Source organism: Echeneis naucrates, chromosome 13, assembly GCF_900963305.1.
Source record: "Echeneis naucrates chromosome 13, fEcheNa1.1, whole genome shotgun sequence".
In the NCBI taxonomy this organism is placed as follows: domain Eukaryota; kingdom Metazoa; phylum Chordata; class Actinopteri; order Carangiformes; family Echeneidae; genus Echeneis; species Echeneis naucrates.
The window spans coordinates 23,578,081-23,599,339 of NC_042523.1; the positions used below are offsets into that span (position 1 = coordinate 23,578,081).

The window sequence follows — 21,259 nt, forward strand, 5'->3', positions numbered from 1 at the left end:
CAACATAAGACAGAAAACATCTTTCCTTTTGCTGTAGTCATCATACCAAGTGGCTTACAAAGCGACAGAAAAAGAAAGGAATGACGGTTTAATGGATGTTAATGCCATCAAGATGTGAACTTTTATGAGAATGTGGAGCAAGACGTGATTCAAACACCCTAAATCTCGTGGGCATCTTGTGAATTTGTCCGGCACATTGTGTCCGTCAGTCGAGTCTCATCCTGAAAACAATTTTATATTTTTACTGGCTCCAGTTTTTGCTTTCGCAGCCACTCAGATTCTGATTCAGCTGCTTGGCTTTGTGGTCACTTGGTTGTATTCTAGTTTTCATTGATTTACATGTATATTAAATGAGGTTCTTAACATGTGCAGCAGCTTAATCAGGCAAAACACAAACTTCAAAGTGTTGATGTGGGTGTTGGAGGGTTGGTGTGGTTTCTAGTCAACACGTCGGAGTATTGATGGAGACTGATTGGACTTCTGTCTCTCCGCGCCTGCTGGATGTGTGAATACACTTGTTAGGGGGATAAGATTGTCAGCGTTGTGTTATCAGCCCCCAGATGAAAAAAAAAATCTATTATGGAAAGACATAAAAACGTATGTTCTTAATTTTCATCATCCTGGTGGGAGGGAGTTTTCAGTTCGTCCCCCACAGAGACCAAACTTATCATCGTCAGCATTCAGATCTCTGAGTAGAAACATCTAATTTTCCTGGTCGGAGCTGCAGGTTAACAAATGTCAAAGAGACCACCCTCCCTGCTGGGGAGAAAGCTGATCACCGCCGGGTTCATCTTCCCCGTCACGGCGGCTGATTAGCTCCCATGATGACTGATCACCAGCGGGAATGTGACCTTTGTCAACGAGGCCTCTCCAGCTCGAGCTCAGGCCACCAGGGGAGAGATTTGAAATGAACTCACGGCTTTTCTTTTGGGAACCGTGAGAGTCGGTTTTGGTTGTACAGGATTAACTCTGTGCTTTCTGGAGCAGCTAAGACAAACAAAACAAAGTCCTGTTATTTAGCTGTGAGGAAGATGGCAGGATCAAATCATGTGGTTCGCCGTCACGAGGAGAATCTCTTAATGCCCATCCAAAGTGCTGATGTGAAACAATTTGTTTGATGCTGATGGAAAAAAATTCAGATAGCATCATATGAATCTGACATAAAAAATTGTTTGGAAACGGGTTAGAGCTAGAATATTATATCTTCATCAGATTTAGAACGCCGATGTTTTTAAGATTTCAGTTCAAGTTATTTGGACGAAATTGAGCACAAATAATTTGATTTAGTCTCAATTGAACCTTTTTGAGGAACACCTTCATCTGTAAGCCTGAGATTTGAAACTTTTGGATGCTTAATTGAACACGTTTTTGACTTTGATAGTAAAATTGCAGTTTTCTCTCAGATCCTAGCTGAAACATCCCAAAGACTCCTGAGAGTTAGAGCAGATCCAGTCCAAACAAAAGATTTGGCTCTTTGGGGTGTGGTTCATTTCTCTGCATGGTCAGGGGTTCCACATCTCCCCGATCTTAGTGAGTGTCCTGCCTGTGAGTCTGTTTAATATGAGAGAGGCAGGTCTGTTTAGGGCTGCAGATAAGGTGAGGAAACCCCCTTCAGTTTGGGTGGAGCCTCGTGTTTGTGACCAGAAACAGACGCTCCATAAACCGACAGCTGAGATAAGCCATAAGCGTCCGCCAAACTTTAATTTGTTGACCTTAAATGTTGTTTAAGTCCAAGCCAACCTCGGTTTGTTGACTGTACATCGGGTGCTTCCATTAAATGACCTTTCCTTCTTGTAATTACAAAGAGAATAACTGTGATTTATGATACGGCCATCTCCACCTCCCCCCCGTTGAGGATGATGCATGGCCCGTTCAGAGCGGCTCCACATCCTGAGCTGTTGTAGCGGTCCGGGTAAATGCTCCACGTCTCACGCCGTCATGAATTCCAGACTTATTTTGTGGAGATCTGTTGTCTGGCGTGGCTCCTCGCTGCAGGAGGATCCATCATGATAAGTGGCGGCGCTGTGCTGTAATGGTTGAATTGATGAGCACTAATTGGTATCAAGAGACTGCCAGCGATGGTCTTTACAGACGGCCTTTCACTGCCAGCTTAAAGCAGATGAATTGATTAAGAAAAGCCTGACGCTGCTGCTGCTGCTGCTGTGAGTCAACCATCAATCAGTTTTGTAGTTTCTTACTAAATGAACTCCTTTAAATCAAGCTGTGCTTTACTCACTGAGTGAGAAATCCTGAATTGATTCTTAGATGATCACGAAGAAAGCCCTGCTGAGCGCCCCCCCTCTATGTTCACGACCTTAAAGTCGACTGCAGTCCTGGTTTGTTTTGTTGAACGCTTTCAATGTGAAACATCAGCAACATCTGCAATAAATTAATGGAGTTTTAATAGAGCGTAAACAGCAAAGAGTGAGTCTGGTTTCAACTACATATTAATGCTGGATCACATGATACGTGTGTGCAAAAGGGCCAAAACTTTCTTTTAACAACAGAATTACATTAAAATATTTGAATAAAATTGACTAAAAACCATCTTTTTGATCATCTTTTTGATTGACTGATTGAAATGTGGAGATGGTTTGTTCTGCATTCTGTTATCGTCTGACGTGTTTCTGGATGAGTGCACGCGGACAGCTGGGGGTCCGTCCGTCAGTGTCAGCCGCCTGCAGCAGTTTGTGCAGAGAGAACAGGGGATGAGGACGAGGAGGAGGAGTGTCGTTCCTCATCCATCAGCCTGCAGCAGCCTCTGCATCGCCATGGCGTCCATATTTATACACGATAATATCAACACGCTGCACAATGTTGTTGCTGCTCAGACCGAGTCACTCCCAGAATCTGTCTGCAGGAAACACAGCGACGTACAGAACATTTACAGCTCCCTCGTTTCCAATTGAACTGAAATTTTGTGCTTAAACTGATGAAAATGAAGAGCAATGCAACTATTGGATGAGCAAACGTGAAATGAAATCCAAGCTAACTTGGTGAAAATGATCAAAAACAGAATTATTAAATGGACTGCAGCATTTTCACATAAACCGACTGTGCAGTTTGAAACCGCGTCTCTGTTTTTCCTGAACTGCTGACCCAAACAGAACCGTCCCTGAAGACCTGCAGCTCAGTCTGACTGTCAGATACACGTCGCTTCAAGCTACATTTCTTGAACGCAGCTTTTTCAGTGGAGGTGCCTGAACTGATCTCTGCCGGGGAATTCGTGTTTGTGCAATTCAGCGGCAGGAGAGCGAGCTGGCTGTGAGTCAGGGAGGGAAACAGGAGCTAGGTGAAGGAGTCGGATGACTGCAGCATGAAGACACGGCGGCTGAGCTGACGTGGCTCCTCAGACCACAGCATTAACATCCCCATGGCTGCTCTCAGAGGCCTTGTTCAGCATCTTTTCTCCTTTTTCCCCTCCTCTCACGACCAAACTGATGGCACGCTCATTTTCCTGCTGATGAGACTTCCAAATATCGAGAAAAACAATTTCAACTGTGGAAAATACCAACCAAAGTTATGTTGAGGATCGTGTTGTGACCACTGAAGGGAACGCTGATGGAAACTTAAAAAAACAAAACAAAACAAAAACTGCACCACTTCATCCAGATACCGAGGACGAAACAGATACACTACCACAAATGAGCAGAACTCTGCGTTTGGTCGGCTCACGCAGGATGTGGCGTTTGTTGCACTGATATAAAATATCAGTGAAGGTGGTATTTAGCAGCACCGCTGTCGTAGTCAGCAATTCTTTGTGAGCTAATGAGCCCAACTTCAGACTTGCTGCCAAACAAAATTTTGTTGTATCTCGGTACGACGACGGTAAAGCTGCTTCTTCTTCTTCTTGACCTTGTGTGAAACATCAGCTACAGAGTGTGCAGGACGTCTTTGCTTTGTGGGAGAAAAATTGCTCATAAATGCGGTCCAGTCTGTTTTAAAACGTTATTTTGCTTACTGTGTTTTTACCTTGGGTTTGGGAGTTGGCTGGGGACGTTAGGGTGTCACTGAAAGACCACAGAGAGGTCTGCCTTTGGACCTTTGGACCTTTAACATCTACCTTTAGGCTGTACAGACTTTTCATATTCCTGCATCTTTTTCTGCCTCTGATAGTTTTATATTTTAGGGAAATTTTACTGCGACCCACCGGTATGATGGATTCAGCAGAAGAAGTCTGAGTAAAAAAAGCAGCTTTCCACATTGAAGGTTCCGTTAACCTGACAACCTAAACTGTCTGTGTTTCTTTGAGTATATGTACATTTTTTGTAGTATGGAGAGAAGAAATGAGAATAAAAGAGGCTTTAAGTATTTTCCATCGCTCTGCCTCAGTTGTGTAGTTGTCCACAGCTCAGGTTGTTTCTCCCCAGGCTGTCAGTGTGTGTCTGTCCAGAATAAAAGGCCATCTGTCCTTGTTGTCCATCACCTCAGCATCCCCCTGTGTGATGGACAAGTTTCCGTCCTGTCACTGTGCCCGGTGTTCTCCCCGTGCCGACAGGACGGATGGGGATCTTATCTCCGCTTGGCCTGGAAGATCTTTTTTCCTCATAATCTGAGCGGGACAATGGTGTTATATTGAGAAAGCAATAAACGTGGGATTGGTTATCTGCTATCGGCCGTGTGGCAGGCGAAGGGGCTGAATTAGTGATGTGTTTTGACATTTCCAGCCACTGTGGAAAAGTGGATGCGGGCGATATCACCATGGAGACGGTGTGTGTTTGCTGGGCCTGAGTTTATGTCGGCGTAAGCAGATCCAGGCCTCATCAGTGTGAGGATCAGCCATGTCGGCTCGTGACTAATAACTGATCTGATACCGTTCACCTGCTGCTCACTCTTCACCGTCAGCAGATGAAACCAGCCGCCACATCAACTTAATCACTTCATGTAACAGATTTTGTTGTGTCGAGCAGAAAGTCAGAGACAGTTTAAAGGAGACAAACGAACAGCTTGTTTCCTGTCAGTGTCTTTCTCCTGAACATTTTCAGCTACAATAAATGTTTTGGGGGCAGAAGAGACAAACTGCGGCAGGAACGTGACGGTGTTTCTGCTGCCAAAACAATAAGTTATCAGATTCATATAAAACGTTGTTAACGTTTAACGTTAAGTGCAGCGGTGAAGGAGCTGGCTGCTGTTTGTTTTGGTCTGCCTAATGTTCTCATTATCTGTCTTCAGCTGTTGTTACATCTACAATAGAATAGGTTTTAAAACGTCGCCTGAGCAGCTCCCTCTTCAGGGCGGCCTGCACCAGGACTCGTGTCCACCTGGACCAGGGCTAGCTGGTTAGCACCAGAGACGTCGCTCTTCTTCTGTGGTAAAAACATCGACCACGAAAAAATTGTTCCTTTAAAGCTGAAGACTAAATTGAGACACGTTTATGTTTTTATTTCAACGTCTTGTACCACATTCACGTGATGAGATACTCGTATCTGAAAACCTAACCTGAGTCTTTGGAACGTTTACCGGTTATCTGAAATCCTTTGATTTAATGTCATTTGATCATTTTTTCATGCAGAGAATCTTATCTCTGTAATTGGATGTTTTTCTTGTGGAGACAGGATGTCGATGCAGGACACACAACTGATGGTTTAATTGCGTAAACCAACACAATCACAATTAGAGCATTTTTTTCTACATGAATGCAGCTGGTACTGCTCATAAATGCTGATGAACATCAGGGACAGTTGGGGCTTCAGTATCTTCACCAAAAGCAAATATGGACTCCGTTTGATGCAAAGCCCAAACTTGAACTGATTCTTGGAGATGTTTAATTGAGTCTGTTCTTTTACATTTGCTGCAGTTCGTCCATCATCACGTCTGTCTCCGTCCTCTGTTTGTGTCTGATGGTGAACGCAGTATCACCTCAAACGGTATCTGACCGTTTTCACCTTACTTACCTCTGATGTCTGTTACATCAACCCTGTTTCCTGCATGCTGCTCACAGTCAGACTCAGCTGTTGGGTGATTTTATTTTGTAGGGAACAATTAAACATTTTAAAACATATGCTTATTTGCTTCCCCTTTTTCACTGACACAGTGCTGTGTATATGAAGCTGGAGCACTGACCATGAAGACAGGAAGCGGCATCTAAAGCTTCCTGATTTACATCTTGTATCTCGTTTGTTTAATCTGTACACAAACAGTGTGGATCTAGTCTCCTTTAATGTCTTATCACATTTATAGTGACGTTCTATTATGTAACTGTAATCTTCATTGGTGCAGTGCTGTCGGTCTCTGAAAACACAAATCTGATGGGTGTGTACACATCTCTGCCACACAATGGGACATCACAGTGGTTCAAAGCTACAGTTGCCCCAGATCCAAAGTTTTGTAAATAATACACAAGGCCTACATTACATCATGGATAATGACGAAAAACGATAGCGCCGTGTCCGGTTTGTTGTGGCAGCCACATTAGAGCACCTGTCGTATGAACACATCATCAATCTAAAACCCTGTAGTTTGTGTATTTGAATCAAAAGTTGAGACTTTACATTAAAACACTGCAAACACATCAAGCAGGGAAAAGCTAAGAAATAAAGGAAATCTCTTCACAGCTTTATATTTAGCAAACACACATGTGAGGGGTTTAAAATATATAAACACATTTCCTTTAATGTAAAACTATTCTTTAAATTAATAATTCAGCTTAAGCCCTGATATTGAGCCCAGCTGTTCACTTTAAGAGAACTCCGTCGTCCTTCACCGCATGCAGACTTTTCTGTGTGGGACAGGTGAATTTAATTGCTTATTTTGCTGTTTTCCAGGCTGTATGCTGTGTTTTGGCCAGTCGAACTTCTTCCGTTTCAACCACCCTGAAGAAGCCTTCAGGATGAAGAGCATGATGCCTCAGGCGGGAAGCGTCTCTGGCGGGGACTTCAGAATATGTGCAGGTACTGTTGGGCGTCAGTATTTTCCTTCCCGCTCTTCTCAGCTGGGCCTGATGGATGAATGGGCCGGATTGTTTCAGAGGCCGACGGGCTTGTAGCAAAGGTGCAACAGCAGGGACGTTGCTTTTACAGGTGGATGTTTGCACAGCAGTGAACCTCCGGCATTTTTCTTTTTTTATAAGCTGCCAGGGTGGAAGAAGTGCAGCAGGAGAGCTGGATTTTTGTGATTTTCCCCAAGCAGACAGAACACATTTACATTTATATTTGGACGTATCTGCATTCATTAAAGGCACAAGTGGCCTGTTATTCCTGGCTGCGGCTCCGTTATAACACCCTTGTTGTCAGTATTGGGCTTTAAAATGCAGCACCCATTGAACCCTGAAGCGTGAATGGCCCCCAGCTGGGACCTGGTGCCGGAGTTAACACCATGCATGTTTTATGAGAATCTCATTCCTCTACGTCTCCAGGCAAAGTTTTCAGCTGCCTGTTTGTGCCTGTTTGTGTGCCTCAACTGTGAGTGTATCTCTTCTCGGCCGAGTCCAGGACCAGAGATCTGTCGGAGCGTCCCGTTGACGTTGCTGCCATCAGGGGGATAAGTATAGCACAGGGGCGCGCTGGCTGCTGCCAACTTCCTGATCCAATAATGAAAGCCTTCCGTTGTTTAGAAACGTAGCATTTTTCTCAATTATGCTTTCCTGAACTGCATTCAGATGAGGACTGCTTATACCACTCCCATGATAACGAAGGCGTATCTGTCAGATCATCTGGGAGAAACCTGAAAATTGCACTCGCTATCTGTGTATGAATTCTCGACCCAACCCAGCTGAACCCATCAGACATGCATTTTTCTACAGGAATTATACATTTCCCAGCTTTTCTGGTTTAGAAATGAAACGCTGATATGAGTTTATGATCCATATTTATGGTTTCTGCTGCAGGCCCAGTACCTATAAAGTACTTGTGTGCATTTTTCCAGGATGCTCTTTTGTTATGCTGCCAGATCAGTAACTTTAACCAGCCGTCTGCAGACTCCAGTAACAGCAGCATGAGTGTGTTAATTAGCAGGAGGACTTTTCCACCTTTACTGAAGCGTCTCACACTGACAGTCCAGAGCTGCAAATGACCTCTTTAGCGTTCTGTGTGGATTTGGCCCGTTCCCTTTGCAATTTGGGTTTGTGACCAGCTGTTTTGAAGCGTCTAGTTTGTAATTTGACGGTTGGATTTTTTCTTTTACACCAGAATAAGCCATATTTTGAAGAGAGGGTGGAAAATAGAGACTGAAAACATGATTGATGTAGGGACATTTTCCCATAGACTTCAGTACATTTTGACATCTGTTTAGTGCCAGTCTACTCAGCTCAGTCTTCCTCCATTTCATGAACAGTCTGATTCAGTACATTTCTCAAGGACAGTTTGGAATATGAATTGCAGAAGCCGGGAATCAAACCATCGACCCTTTGTTCAGTGAATGACCTGGTCCGCCTTCTCAGCCACAAACAAATAACATTACTAATTTTTGTGCGATTGTCTGGATCTGGACACATGTCGAACAGATGTTGTGTTGTGATGATGGGTTTCTATCAGCTGTGAAGGTCCAGCGATCCGCCTCCGTCGGTGCTGCTGTATTTCAGTCACATCCGGCCGGGTATTGCTGAGCGGTGCCAGGTCAGTGTCGGGTCCACGGACCAGCTATTTATCTGCTCCCGCCTCTTCTCTGATTGGACGTTTCCTGCGCTGCTCTACCGGGCCAGCAGGCGGCTTGGTGGCCCTGAGATGCTCACTCAAAGTGGCTGACCATCATCTCTTTTTTAGGAACTATTTATAAACCACCACTTTCATTCTACTGCCCCCCCCTCACCCTGGGTTTCCCCTCCTCTCCCTTCCTGTGCCCCCCTCCACCTGCCTTGGACTGGTGTCAGCCTCAACAAAGGGCCTTTATCTTACTGTGCTTTGGCTGCTGTCTCTGTCACAGGCTGCAAAAACACAATAGAGTGAATGTTTGTGAAGCAGCTCATTGTTGGGAGTTTAGCAGGAATGCAGCACACCACTGGTTTTATTTAACTGTGCAATAAAAACGGAGGTAAAGCAGTAAAATAGGACACACATAGAAGCTCTATTCTGCACTTTATTTTCCATTCTCAGGAAAATTCTGAACATTTTTATTTTATTACATCCTGAGTTTTTACTTCACGAAAGTCCTTCGCTTTTGATTAACTCTGTCTTTCTTTGCTGACTCCCATGCAATGTGTCATAAATAAAAAGTATTTTCATTCCATTTCACTGCAGGAATTCTGTAATGTTTTCATTTCATTCTGCAGTGTTTCCATTGAGAGGTGCTATGGATTTTAATTTCCTGCAAAACCTTCCCCCCACTCCATGCAGACAAATCCAAAGATATTCATGGGCAAATAAAAATATGGCATTGCTTCACTTGTTCATGTTTCACTGGTTGCATTTGAAAGAATCTTAATTTCTTGCTGAATATCGATGGAATCAGACCGAATCATAAAAAAGGCAGAGTGGCCTGTCATTGTCACCGAACTCCAACAGTCTGTCTTCTCTTTAACGATGCAAACTGTTGGGCAGCATCTACAGACGGAGGATGCTGAATAAGGCCAGTAACAGTACTGGTGACCAAAGGCACCCTCTTTCCTAAATGTCTGACTTACTGCCTTCTGGCGACCAGAAACAGAACCAAATTCTCTTTTGTGCCTCAGGCTTTGAAACTCCACAACAGCTAACACAGTTCTTGACCTAAGCTTGCTCAGCTGGTCTGTAGAAGCTTGAATTATTCCACCCCGTCCAATATCTGTACAACTCTTTAGAAAAAGACTCAAACTCCCAGCAGCCTGGTGGGGCTGTCAAGTTAGCACTGACACCGGAAGTGAGCTGCTTTTTACCTTCGACATGCAATCCAACATTTCACCACTCAGTGGAATTATTTCATATGAGGGAAATATTCTGCATTTAATCTTTAACACATCTGTCCTTTAAACGTTCGTTAATCCCGCTGAAAACCGGTGATGTTACTGTGTTTAAGAAAGTGAATGAAGGTTTACAGTCCCTCTAAGAAGGATATTTGACTGCAACATAAATTTCTGTATTTTCTACTCATTAGTGAAGACAGTATTATTATTTTTTTTAGGTTTAAAGTATTATTCCGAGGCCATTTAGACCGTTTTATTTTGAAGGCTGTGACCGGAAAAGCGCGCGGTCCGTTCCGGAGTGACCGTTGGCAGCAGCGGCGGCGCCTCGCGCCCCTTCCCGGCCGAAAGCATCCCCCTCCCCGGCGGACCTCCGGCTCTCCGCCTCTTCGGTGTCTGTCCGCCGAGCCAGGCCGCGGCCTGGGGGCTCCGTCACCGGTGCCGCTGTCCGGAGGATGTCGGTGCGGAGCAGGTGAACCGTGCTGACTTTGACTGGGGTCGCTGTTTGATTCCTTCGAGTGAGTAACCCGACTGAGGGCAGCCGGCCTCGCGCCGAGTCCCGTTCGGAAAAACGTCAGTTTAACGTCGATTCGTTCATCCGGGAAAATAAACACAACGCAGGACGTTATTTTCTGAATATTACTGATTTTCTGGTCTGTGTTTGTGGTTCGGGAATGCTATCCGTCAGTGTGAGCTCGAATTTGATTCATATTTCCCTGCTCTGCTCACGGAACCGCTGTGTGATGAGATGACAGTGAGATGTTGGAGAAACAGCTGATGAGCCCGGTGTTTGTTTATTACCGATGATCCCGCTGACGCCGAAATTTAGAGGTGGTCGTGTTTAATGAAATATTAAGTCATTTCGTGTCAGGATCGTAGTTTTACCGTAAAGCGAGCTAACACTTAATTGACTCATTTTTGAATGAAGTTTGGCGGAAGCCTGTATCCCATGAATGACATCATTGCATTGAGGCTTTCCCTTGATGCATTTATTTTTGTCACCCCCCTCCAGCTGCAGCTCCTCGTTTTGATTTTTGATTTTTGCTTTGGATGACCCTGCAGATAAGAATACAGTGGTGTGTGCTTTCTCAGAGGTACATGTGACACTGACACTCATGCAAAGTCATGAGAAGAGCCATGATGTGACAGTCTGTGTCCAGCTGTGACTGTGGTCCGACTGTCATGAAGGCAGAGTCCTTACAGGGGAACAGGAAGCTGCTCCCATCTCTGCTGAACAAGCACAGCTAATGCATTATTTGTTAGTAGTTTTTTTTCTCTCTCTCCATCTCTGACATCATCACGACAGAGGCTAAATTGGCTTTCTTATTTATTTACACTTTCTTTGTTTTATCATTTGCTCCGTTACACGCAGTTATTTTTTGTTGTGTATCTCTAATGTTATTACAACACGACTGAACATGATGGCTCTGTTCTGCTGCTGTCCCCTCTTACCTCTCAGCATTGGTGCTAATGACTCCTCTCTGCAATTATCCACATGTTTCCAAGGAACCAGACAAGAAGTCTATTTAAATGGATTTCATTTATCAGTAATAAAACCTGATCTCTGTTCTGATCCTTGCCTTAAGGCCACACTGGTGAATCTCCCACATGGCTGTGTGTTTCTGCTGTAATAATCTACTATGCTGACATTAAAGAGAGGCGGTTAAGATTAGATTACCTGGCCTTTGTCCTATGTTGCTTTCAGGCCACACAGTAATTGGGTTATGTAGGCACATTTTCTCCTGATCCCTATTCGATGCACATCCCTGTCTATCCATTCATCTCCTCGCCTGTGTCCTTCCTTCCTTCCTCACCCATAATCCGTTATCTGTCTTTGTGCCCGGGTTCTACACGAGGCCGATGAACACACATCTCCAAACAGAAGGGGCAAGGTCACAATGTGACGAGAAGGCAGTCAATGAGTGAGACTTTGCTCCGCTGTGTTGCCTGTTTTGTCTCCGTCTGTCGCTCAGGGAAAGATGGGAAAGATTGGGTCTTTTGGCTGATTTGCAGTAGACCTCATCAGAGATAAGGTAAAGGTAAAGCATAGATCACAAGGTATTACACTCTCTAAGTAAAAGCCATTGAAGGCACTTGTAATAAGCGCTCAGGCCAGTGGGGAGAAGTGTCCTCTACCGCTTTATTCGGATGAAAGGCAGAGAATGACATTGGCTGCGCTGAAGAGGAAAATAGACTGCGTTTTAAAAAATGGACGTAGACGGCTGAAGAGCCCCAAATCTGTATTTTATCTAACAATAACAACTGTACAGTAACATGTCAGATGATGTTTCATTGCGTTGTCAAGTTAAATTTACTCATTTGACAAAAGTCACCTCAGCACCAACCTTTTGCTTTGGAATTTTTATTGACATTTATTTATTAAATGAGATTTTGCTTTATTTTGAATGTCATATTTTTGTCGAAAGCCGAAGCCTGATGTCCGTTTTCTGTCTTCTTCCCCGTCAGATACTGAGAGCTTGGTCAATGGGAATCACCAGTCGGGTCCAGCCCAGTCTCCCCCAGCTCCTGGAGAGAGAATCCAGTCTGAGCACAGTGCAATCGTCAGCTCCATTGAGAAGGACCTCCAGGACATCATGGACTCTCTAGCCATGGATGACCCCCAGCCTTCATCTTTGGAAGCCAAAAAGCCTCCAGGAGACCAAGCAATCACCCACTCTCCCCTGTCGCCCATGGTCAATGGAGGGGGCCGGTATCTGCTGTCTCCTCCCACCAGCCCAGGGGCCATGTCTGTGGGGTCCAGCTATGAGAATACTTCGCCTCCCTTCTCCCCCCTCTCCTCACCCTCAGCGGCCAGCAGTGGCAGCTTTACCAGCCCGTCTCCTAGTGGAGGGCCCCAGGACCAGAGTTCTTCTCTGCCACCAGTGCCTGTACGCTCCTCTAGCTACAATTTCACCTCCCAGCCTCCGCCTGTACCCCAGCCACGGACCATACTGCCGAACTTCAGCAGCGGTGGGGGGGGGGCCAAGGTTCAGGAAAGCCCTAGGCTGCAGAGGAAGGTCTTGTCAGAAACTCCTCCCAGCCCCAAGCCAACCCGCAGAGGACTAGGCCAAGACGGGTCCGAGAGTCCTCGACAGACCCCCCTTCTGTCCTCTAATGAGTCTCTTAGCAGTAGGAATATTGTGCCAAGTAGTCCCAGACTCGCTTCCAAATTCTCTACCTGTTCATCCCCGTCTCCCTCCAGTCCCAGGACCAAGACAAACGCAGTGCTGCAGGAAAGGCCGGCCAGCCCCTTCAGAGAACAGACCACACTAGCTGATCGCTCCCTCACTTCTAGCCCATCCAGGCAGCTTTCCCAGCCCAGCAGAGCCTTCCAGCCTCCGTTGGATCCCATTGTCCACATCATCCAAGGATCGCCTCTACAGCAGCATCCACGTTCACTGCAGCCTCCTGAAAGCCCTCGCTTGGCCAGGAGGAACCTGGAGTTGAACGGAAGCAGCGGAGCGAGCAGCAACATGAGAGAGCTGCCACCTCTAAGCCCGTCCATGGCTCGGAGAGGGGTCCCGGTACTTCCAGGAGCGCTCCCAGGGACAATTCACACCTTGAGGACTCCAGATAGTCCCTCAGGTCTTGCCAAGCTTGTTCCTGAGAGTCCCCGGCTCAGGAGAAAGACGGGCTCCACATCTGAAGAGCCGATGAGCAGCAGGGGGATCAGAGCCCGCAGTCCTTCCCCTACCTCGGCAATGATGGAGGGCGGTGGAAGTGGTGCAGGGGTACGGAAGGCAAGCTTTGGGAATACTCTCTCTCCTGCTTACAGCCTGGGCTCCTTGCCTGGCTCTTCCCCTGCCGCCAGTCCCAGGACCCACAGGAAGATGTCTGCAGGGAGACCCCACCCCGGGATGAGGGAGAGGAAGAACAGCATCACGGAAATCAGCGATAATGAGGACGAGCTGCTGGAGTACCACCGACGACAGAGAGAGGAGCGGCTCCGAGAGCAGGAGATGGAGAGACTGGTGAGTCTGGAAGATTCTTCACAGGGAAACTACTGTGGTTCAGTTTACATTTAACAACACGTCTGTACATTCAAGGCCACAGCAATTTTCCTCAATATATCAGAGCTCAATATTGTTATAAATCAGTTAATGGAATTGGACTGAAAGGTTATAAATTTACAGCAATTTTTTTGTCTACGGGATGACCAGAGTTTCAGCCCGACCCACAGTGCTTTGCTGCATGTGTTGGCACATGGAAGTTTGGTGGTATTTGCAATAACAGTGCACACTATATGTGCAATGTGGAGAGGATTATGTAAAGTCCAAGTCCTAATTGAACTGAGTTATTTCTTTCCTTGAAGGAGAACAAAGCTTCCTATAGTTGTACCCGTTTCTCCAGATAAATTCAACAGAAACCGTTTTCACTTCAGCTGGAGGAAATCAAAACAACTGAAAAGTCTCACGTACACATTTGCTTAAATTTCTGCTCACAGCTCCGAGACCTTTGAAGAGTTAATTGAGGTAGAAATATCTCGGTGGTAATACACGTGTTTTGAGGAGTATTCTGAATACATTGGCACTGACAGACCTTGGATTATGCTGCACTCGTAGTTTGATATGTTTACGCATGCTTCTCTTGATCTTGTTGAAACGAGTCTGTTGAAAGGATTTCATTGCAGCATTTTGATCAGCTGTGAAAAGCAAGCATACATAGGTATGATTTTATATTGACTTTGACAAGGATAAATGTCTCCAGTGTGATGTGGGAGGGTTTTTACTGGGGGATCCAAGGTCAGGAAACTGCCTGGAGCAGCTTCAGACATATTGAAAAGAATTTGATTGGTGTGATTATCACTGGAGGAGTTCTGCTTTGTGATGAAATGTGGCGAACATTCTTGCAGACGCTTGGGCTAACTCTTATCTGTTTGACCTCCTGGAGGAAAGGAGTGTAACTCTGGCAGTCTCTCTTTTGAGATCATTCACAGGCCTGTTCGCTCCCTCCTTTTCCAAACAAACACAAACTGTCTGTAACTTGGCAGTCGGCTGCCTAAACCACTGCTGACATGTGGTCTCAGGGCGCCCAGATGAGCCCATAGCAACCGCATTGTTTGTTGTTTCCTAAACTGAGTAGAGGGGGGAGGGCAGCGGCGGTGGACATCTTGAACTTGTCTGCCAGTTTGAATGAAACTGCAGAGACAAGATTCTTTGTGAAAAGTCTCTATATGTGTTTGTGCTTCTGTGAAAAGGCGTCTGGCTGCCCTGCTTCTAATTACAAAGTGTGACACCGAGTGAAGCTGGCTGAGTGGGACGGACCTGGTCCTGCTCTGGTCCCACACAGCGGTAAATCTCGTTGTCCAGTTTGTACAGTTTGTTGATGTTTTCTCATTTTGTGGCAGCAGTTAACCCGCTGACGGTTTGTTAATGATCAGATGCTGATGAGTGAGTCTGTTAGATTTGGCTCTCCTCGCTGACAAAGAATCTTCTGTAGCTGGAGCTGTGACTTCATAATGTGTCACAATAAACCATAGATGGCATGATGGCGCCCTACAGTGATGTCATACAGGTGATCTTTTGCAGCTGACACATGATTGGCTGGTTGGATCACTGCAAGAATAAACAAGTGGGCAAGTGTTGCCACTAATATGCTCATTAAAAGTGAATGCAAGAGCTGAAATTATAAAGTTAAATAGCACTTTTGTAGTCTTCCATTCCCCCTTTCACCCTCACATTCATACAGCACTCCGATTTCCCCTCGATCATAGAAAACCAAACTCATATACTGATGGAACAGCAGGAATTTAGGGTTCAGGAATCTTGCCCAAGGACACTTTAAAGAGGACTGTGTGGAAGAACTGGAGATCAAACCAACAACCCTCTAATTAGTGGGCAACCCTCTCTACCTCCTGAGCCACAGCAGCCCCAGGACTTCTTCTTTTTCTTTTTTTTTTCAGATCTTAAGCACAAAGTAATATATAGAATCCAACCCTCTAAAATATGACTTAATACATTTGGTTTGATAGAAAGTTTCTATCTCATATGATTAAGTTTTAGCTGCTTGTTAAAAAAACTGGACCTGCTTTATAACCAAAGACCAAACGGTGGTCTACATGCAGGCTGTATGGACCTTTTAATGAGAGATTGCTTTGAACAGCAGTGCTCTCATGACATCAGGATTCCTTGTGTTTTCTTTGCACATTTAATGAACTCAATTGTTCAGTGACATTTTTGGGCAATTAAATGCACTCACCAGAGCAGCCAACAAATAAATTGCTGTTGTGGATTACGATGCCAACTAACCAAAAGGAATGTTGCCTGTACTTGCTCAGGAGAGAGTTTCTAATGGTGGATTAGATACCTTTTCACTCCTACTACTACAAGGCATGGATTCTTGGCATGATAAAGCGAATTAAACAGACCATTACCATCTTCACTGCCTGTGTTAACCTTTACTTAAACCTCAGACTGTTTGTTCTCACTGTAATTCCACACAGCCACCTTTGGACTGCTGCAACAACAAGCACACAAAGAATAATATTTACACTAGATTTGTGCAAATAGCGCATGACATGGGAGGCTAAAAGGACATTTATGTCAAGTAAATTAAATGCACAAGCTGTGCCTGAAACTGAAATGAAGATGCCTCAGCAGCCTGTGATTTTATTGTATTTTTCTACCATGGAAACTTGCAGCTCTTGGAGAAGGCAGGGCGTGGAGCTGCAGGGCCCGTAATTAGTCACAGTTGACTCACTGTCATGACAGATTTTTCTTGCCCCAGAGCGTCTGCATTTAAAGCATTTCACACACAGCCTGCTACTCATTCACACAACTGATTACCAAAAAACAAAGTTATATGAACAGCGAGTGCTGAGAGTCTTATTGTGAAATCAACAGCAGTACACAGCTCAGAGGCAGCAGGAGGCTGCAGGGAGATACAGCTACACGATTACACTGGAGCACTGATTTACCAGCCTCATGCTGGATTTTGAATGCATGTGGGCCTGTTGTTGTTTAAAGGTCCCATATATTACAAAAAACGTGTTGCTGTCCATCATTTAAGAAGATAAATCCATGGATTTACCAACCATAAGCCATCTCAGTGTCGTTCTATGTTTCCTCTCGGCCTTCTCTCTGTGACAAGAATTCAGTCAGCCAACCAGGTGAGAGGAACTGAGCCTCTCTTCTGATTGGCTGAATGTTTTCTGAGTTATTAAAAAAAAAGTTTATTGTAGGAAAAAACACTCAGAGAAGCCAAATCCAATGGGGTTAGGGTTAGGTGCAGTTGAAAGCTAGTACTCAAAAAAATTGGTAAAGTGTGCCTTTAATCTGAAAGAATGAACAGTAAATTATCAACGCATGCATCTCTGTTCCCCATGAAGCTTCACAGGAGACTTTTCCCTCTTTCAGTTTATGGCTCATGTTTTGATGATAATATTCTCATTTAAAAATGGGCCTGTGAGAAATGTGGGCACGTTTAAAAAGATCACCACCTGCCTAAATGAGTTAAATGATACCGACGACTGAACTCCTGAAACAGCATTTAATTTCTGCTAAATGATGTTTTCCGTCGGAGGCCGGAGGTAAGACCTGTGTGCAGGGAAGACTGTTGCCTCGGGTCCATCTGATCCAATCTGGCCTGGCACTCCTCTCTCCACTTGGCCATCTGACCGACTCGCTGTCTTGGCAAACACACTTGGCACATGAAGCTCGAGTCGCAGTGTGATTCGTCTGTGGTGGACACACTCGCTGTCTTCCTGTCCTCTGATGATGACCTCATCATTGGAGGACATCAGGGAAGATCACACCATTGTTTTTAACAACTGGTGTGTGTCCATTTTTATTTGGAAGGGACTAACCCATATTTGGAGAAGGTAGAGCTGACCTGCTGATGGGCTGGTACAGTCTGTCAGTTACCCTGTAGCTCCGCCCCCTAATCCCGCCCCTCCTTCCTGCTCTGTTTCCCTCTAAATGAACATCATGTTGTGTTGAAGACTGTAAACTCATCAGAGAGGAGGAGGGACATCCTCAGATAGACAATCTGACTTCTACATCCAGCATAGTCGCCCCTGATGGTCGTTCGATCGAATGAAGGTTTAGTTTTTAAGGCTCTTCAGCATTGACTTTACTTTTACAGACCCAGAGTCCAGGTCCAGGTTTATAGACGGCCTTTGGAATAATGCAGCCAGCTCGCAGGTTTGAACCCAGATCCCTCTGCCTCTGCGGTTCCAGTGCTATTTTTGAAGAAGAACCCCTCATTGACTTGGCTTAATATTGGGACGGCTGGTAGATGCAGCTAAAGGTTAAAACTGCTAAATGGGGCTTTTTCTCGGGGGTTAGTGTCTGTTTTCCTGCAGAGCTCCCCCTCAAATATCAACGATGAGGCTCCACTTAAAATTTTTCCCTCAGGCAAAGGTTTACTTCAGTGGAAATTCAAAAGGAAGTTGAACTCTGGCATTTATCATCCCCACATGCTCACCAATCTGCTCCATCCCCTCTACCTTTTTCTTCTGTGTCTGCTCGAGCCCGGCGGGACGTCACAAATGTTGAGTGTGCTTGACACGCTAAAAGAGTCTTTCCTGCAGGGTCGGCATCTTTGCTGCTGTCCGTGAGGATTAGTGGACCAAATATACCCTCACACTTGTTGAACAGAGCGCCACAGAGCATCTTGTAGAACATTTCCAAATATATCCGACACCAAAACCTGCCCACCTAGACGGCCAAATATATCCTGCACCTTCACTGATGCACAGAGCTGCACAACCCAACCGAGCAGCAGGTGGAACTTTACTGTGCCGTTTCCTGTTTGTGTTTGAAAAATCAGTGCAGTATCAGGAGGCAGATTAGTGGGATTTTAAATGTTTTGGTTGCAAACTAAACAGCAGAGGAGAGATAGTTCCCGGACAAGATAAGACGAGTCGTGCGGACTCTCTATCTGGGACAGCAATAAATCTGTTTCCCTGCTCGTCCAAAGGAAAGCTGCAGTAATCCAGTCTTGAGACGACACCAACAAATGTGCCACGTGTGGATTTTCACTTTTGAAAACAAGCGTCAGATCACGACATGTCGAGCCACTTCATGCTTTTATTCTTCCCGCCCTCATCAGTGTTTATTGATGCAGGCGCCCGTTCTTGGTTGTTGGAGACTTTTTGCTCATTCGTCAAGTTGAAAAAGTGACCATGCTGTTGTAACAGCAGCGCTGCCTCCTGCTGTTTGACATCCTCCACACTAGAGGGCGTCATTTAACTGTTCAGTGCCACTGTGTCAAACACTTCTCAAGTTAGGTTTGGTACTGTTCAAAATATTTAAAAAATAATTTGAAAATAAATGAATGAAAGTAATGGTTATATGAATAAATACATAAAAAAATGTTTCACATTTAGGAAATGTTAAAATTAAACATTAAATCTTATTGTGAAAATAATTAATGGGATTAATTCCACAGTTTCACGGTTAACATTCTCTCTGAATATATTATTAATTAATTTTTGAGTCATGGTCAGACTGCAGAATTGTGATTTACACTATAAAGTGTTACTACATTAAATGTGAGGTTTTAAATATATTTTGTGAAGGCAGAAACGTTATTTATACACCCTATATGTGCTGTACTCAGTTTAATCCCATACATATATGTGATCAATCAATTTCACAATACAATGACATAAAATGGTCCTCACAGACTGCTAGGAAACAAAACTGATGTTTCCAAACTTCAAATGATTGCTCAATCAAGTAATTTACCCCACTTTAATATTTCTTCTTATTCTTTAGTTCCACATAATAATATTATAACACTTTTGACACAATAATTTTATGATATCACAGAAATTATTAAAATTTAACTGAAAATTCCCGACATGAAACCATAAAAAATGAAAATGCTGGTCTGTGTAAGTTGTACATTTTCACAGCTCAGAGCAGGAAATGTGTTACTCTCCAAATACCTCTGGCAGTTTTGGCTGCAGGATTAAAGAAGGAAATAATATTAATAATTCAGTTGTTTATCATCAATTCCAGTCGTGTTTGATCTTTGTTATTTCCACTTGTTTGTCTTATGTAACGTCTGAAACTGAAATCTGCCTGGATTAAATTTATCTTCCTATTTCTAGTGAGGAGCAGACAGTGCATACAGTATAAAGTTCTTCTTGGTATATGGAGTTTGCCCCCTTTGCTTTTCTCAGAACCAGCATGAAGCCACCTCCCACTTGAGGAAATCCTGACACATGTTGGTTTCTAACTCCGCCCCAGTTCACCCATACTTCTCACCACTCGGGCAGGGAGGGGGGAGCAGAGGTAGGGGTGGGTGGGGGGGTGTAGGCTGCTCTCCATCTGTCCCAAAGTAGCACCACCAGTTGAGAAAGCAGTTAACGTTGGAGCAGGAGCTGTAAGGAGCCACAGCTCTGAGCACTCAGACAGCAGCAACATCCTCCAGGCCTGTTCCAGAGCTGTAGAGAGAGAGTGTGTCATGGACCGGTATCATGTGCTTGGGGGCAGCAGGACCATACCGGCGCTGAGGCGAGCTCACAGCAGGGAGCAGGCCCTGGTCTATATGCTCTCTGTGGCTAAAGAGAAGCCGGCCTTCCTCTGCGGTGCGGCGGCGCTCACGAAGGTAACCGATGCCGCTGCTAATATTAACAAAGCTCTGCAGAAATAGACTGTGGATGTTCCTGTGCCAGGCTCTGTGGTCTTGATCTGGATAATATGTGCACTGTTCAGGACTACGCGTGATGCTGTGTGGTTACCAGCTGAAGGGGAGCTTTGAAACCCTCATGCTGCTTCGCTGGGATTGTTGCATTCACTCACATTGTGGCAGGTGACAAAAACATAACCTGTCATGCGTGGGCACTTTGGTTCTGCAGTAATTCTGTGATGTTAGTTAACAAACAATAAAACATACATAAATGAACTGCTATATTAAGGCTCTTTGTTAACTGTGTAGGGGTAGAGGTATCTGGTGTCAGCTGATGTTTTTCATGTGCTGTTCTGAAAACTTTCAGTATGAGTACAAAGATTTTGGAAAATTATTTTCACATAGTAAAAAAATCCTCTGAAGGTTTGAAGGAGAAATTCTGCACTAATACTTTTTTTGTTTTGACTGGCATTAGATCAGAAAGTCGATTGTGGTGCCTTCAGAGCCCTCAAGGGTAAAAAGGGGCCCCTGATGACCCCCCCCCCCCACATATTGGCCATTTTGCAATGACAACTATAAACTCCCCCCAAGTCTCCCATAAAGGCTATATACAGTGCACTGCTGTCCCTTTGCCTGCTTGTGAGGCATTTAGGGGACATCTGTAAATTGTACCATCTATTGAAAGTGAGCATAACTGAAAGGGTAAAAAAAATTGGTAATGAAACAAATCTTTTCAGACAAAACTACGCTGGCTGAATTCCTCTCCATTTCTAGTCTTTATGCTAAGCTAAGTTAACCAGCTACCGTTTTTTTTACAAGAGTTTGGGAGCAAAATTCTCATCTAAGTCTCGTCTTGGAAAAAAAAAGAAT

General features: G+C 44.7%; 1 protein-coding gene across 7 annotated transcripts in view; it reads left to right on the forward strand.

The window, feature by feature from the left end:
* phldb1b (pleckstrin homology-like domain, family B, member 1b) overlaps positions 1-21,259 on the forward strand; it is a 66,441-nt gene that overhangs the window by 15,181 nt on the left and 30,001 nt on the right. For all 7 annotated transcript variants that reach the window (XM_029518307.1, XM_029518304.1, XM_029518301.1 and 4 more), the window contains exons 5-6: positions 6,765-6,890; positions 12,278-13,782. In XM_029518307.1, the coding sequence (XP_029374167.1) occupies positions 6,765-6,890; positions 12,278-13,782 (1,631 nt within the window). The remainder of the gene's footprint in view (positions 1-6,764; positions 6,891-12,277; positions 13,783-21,259) is intronic.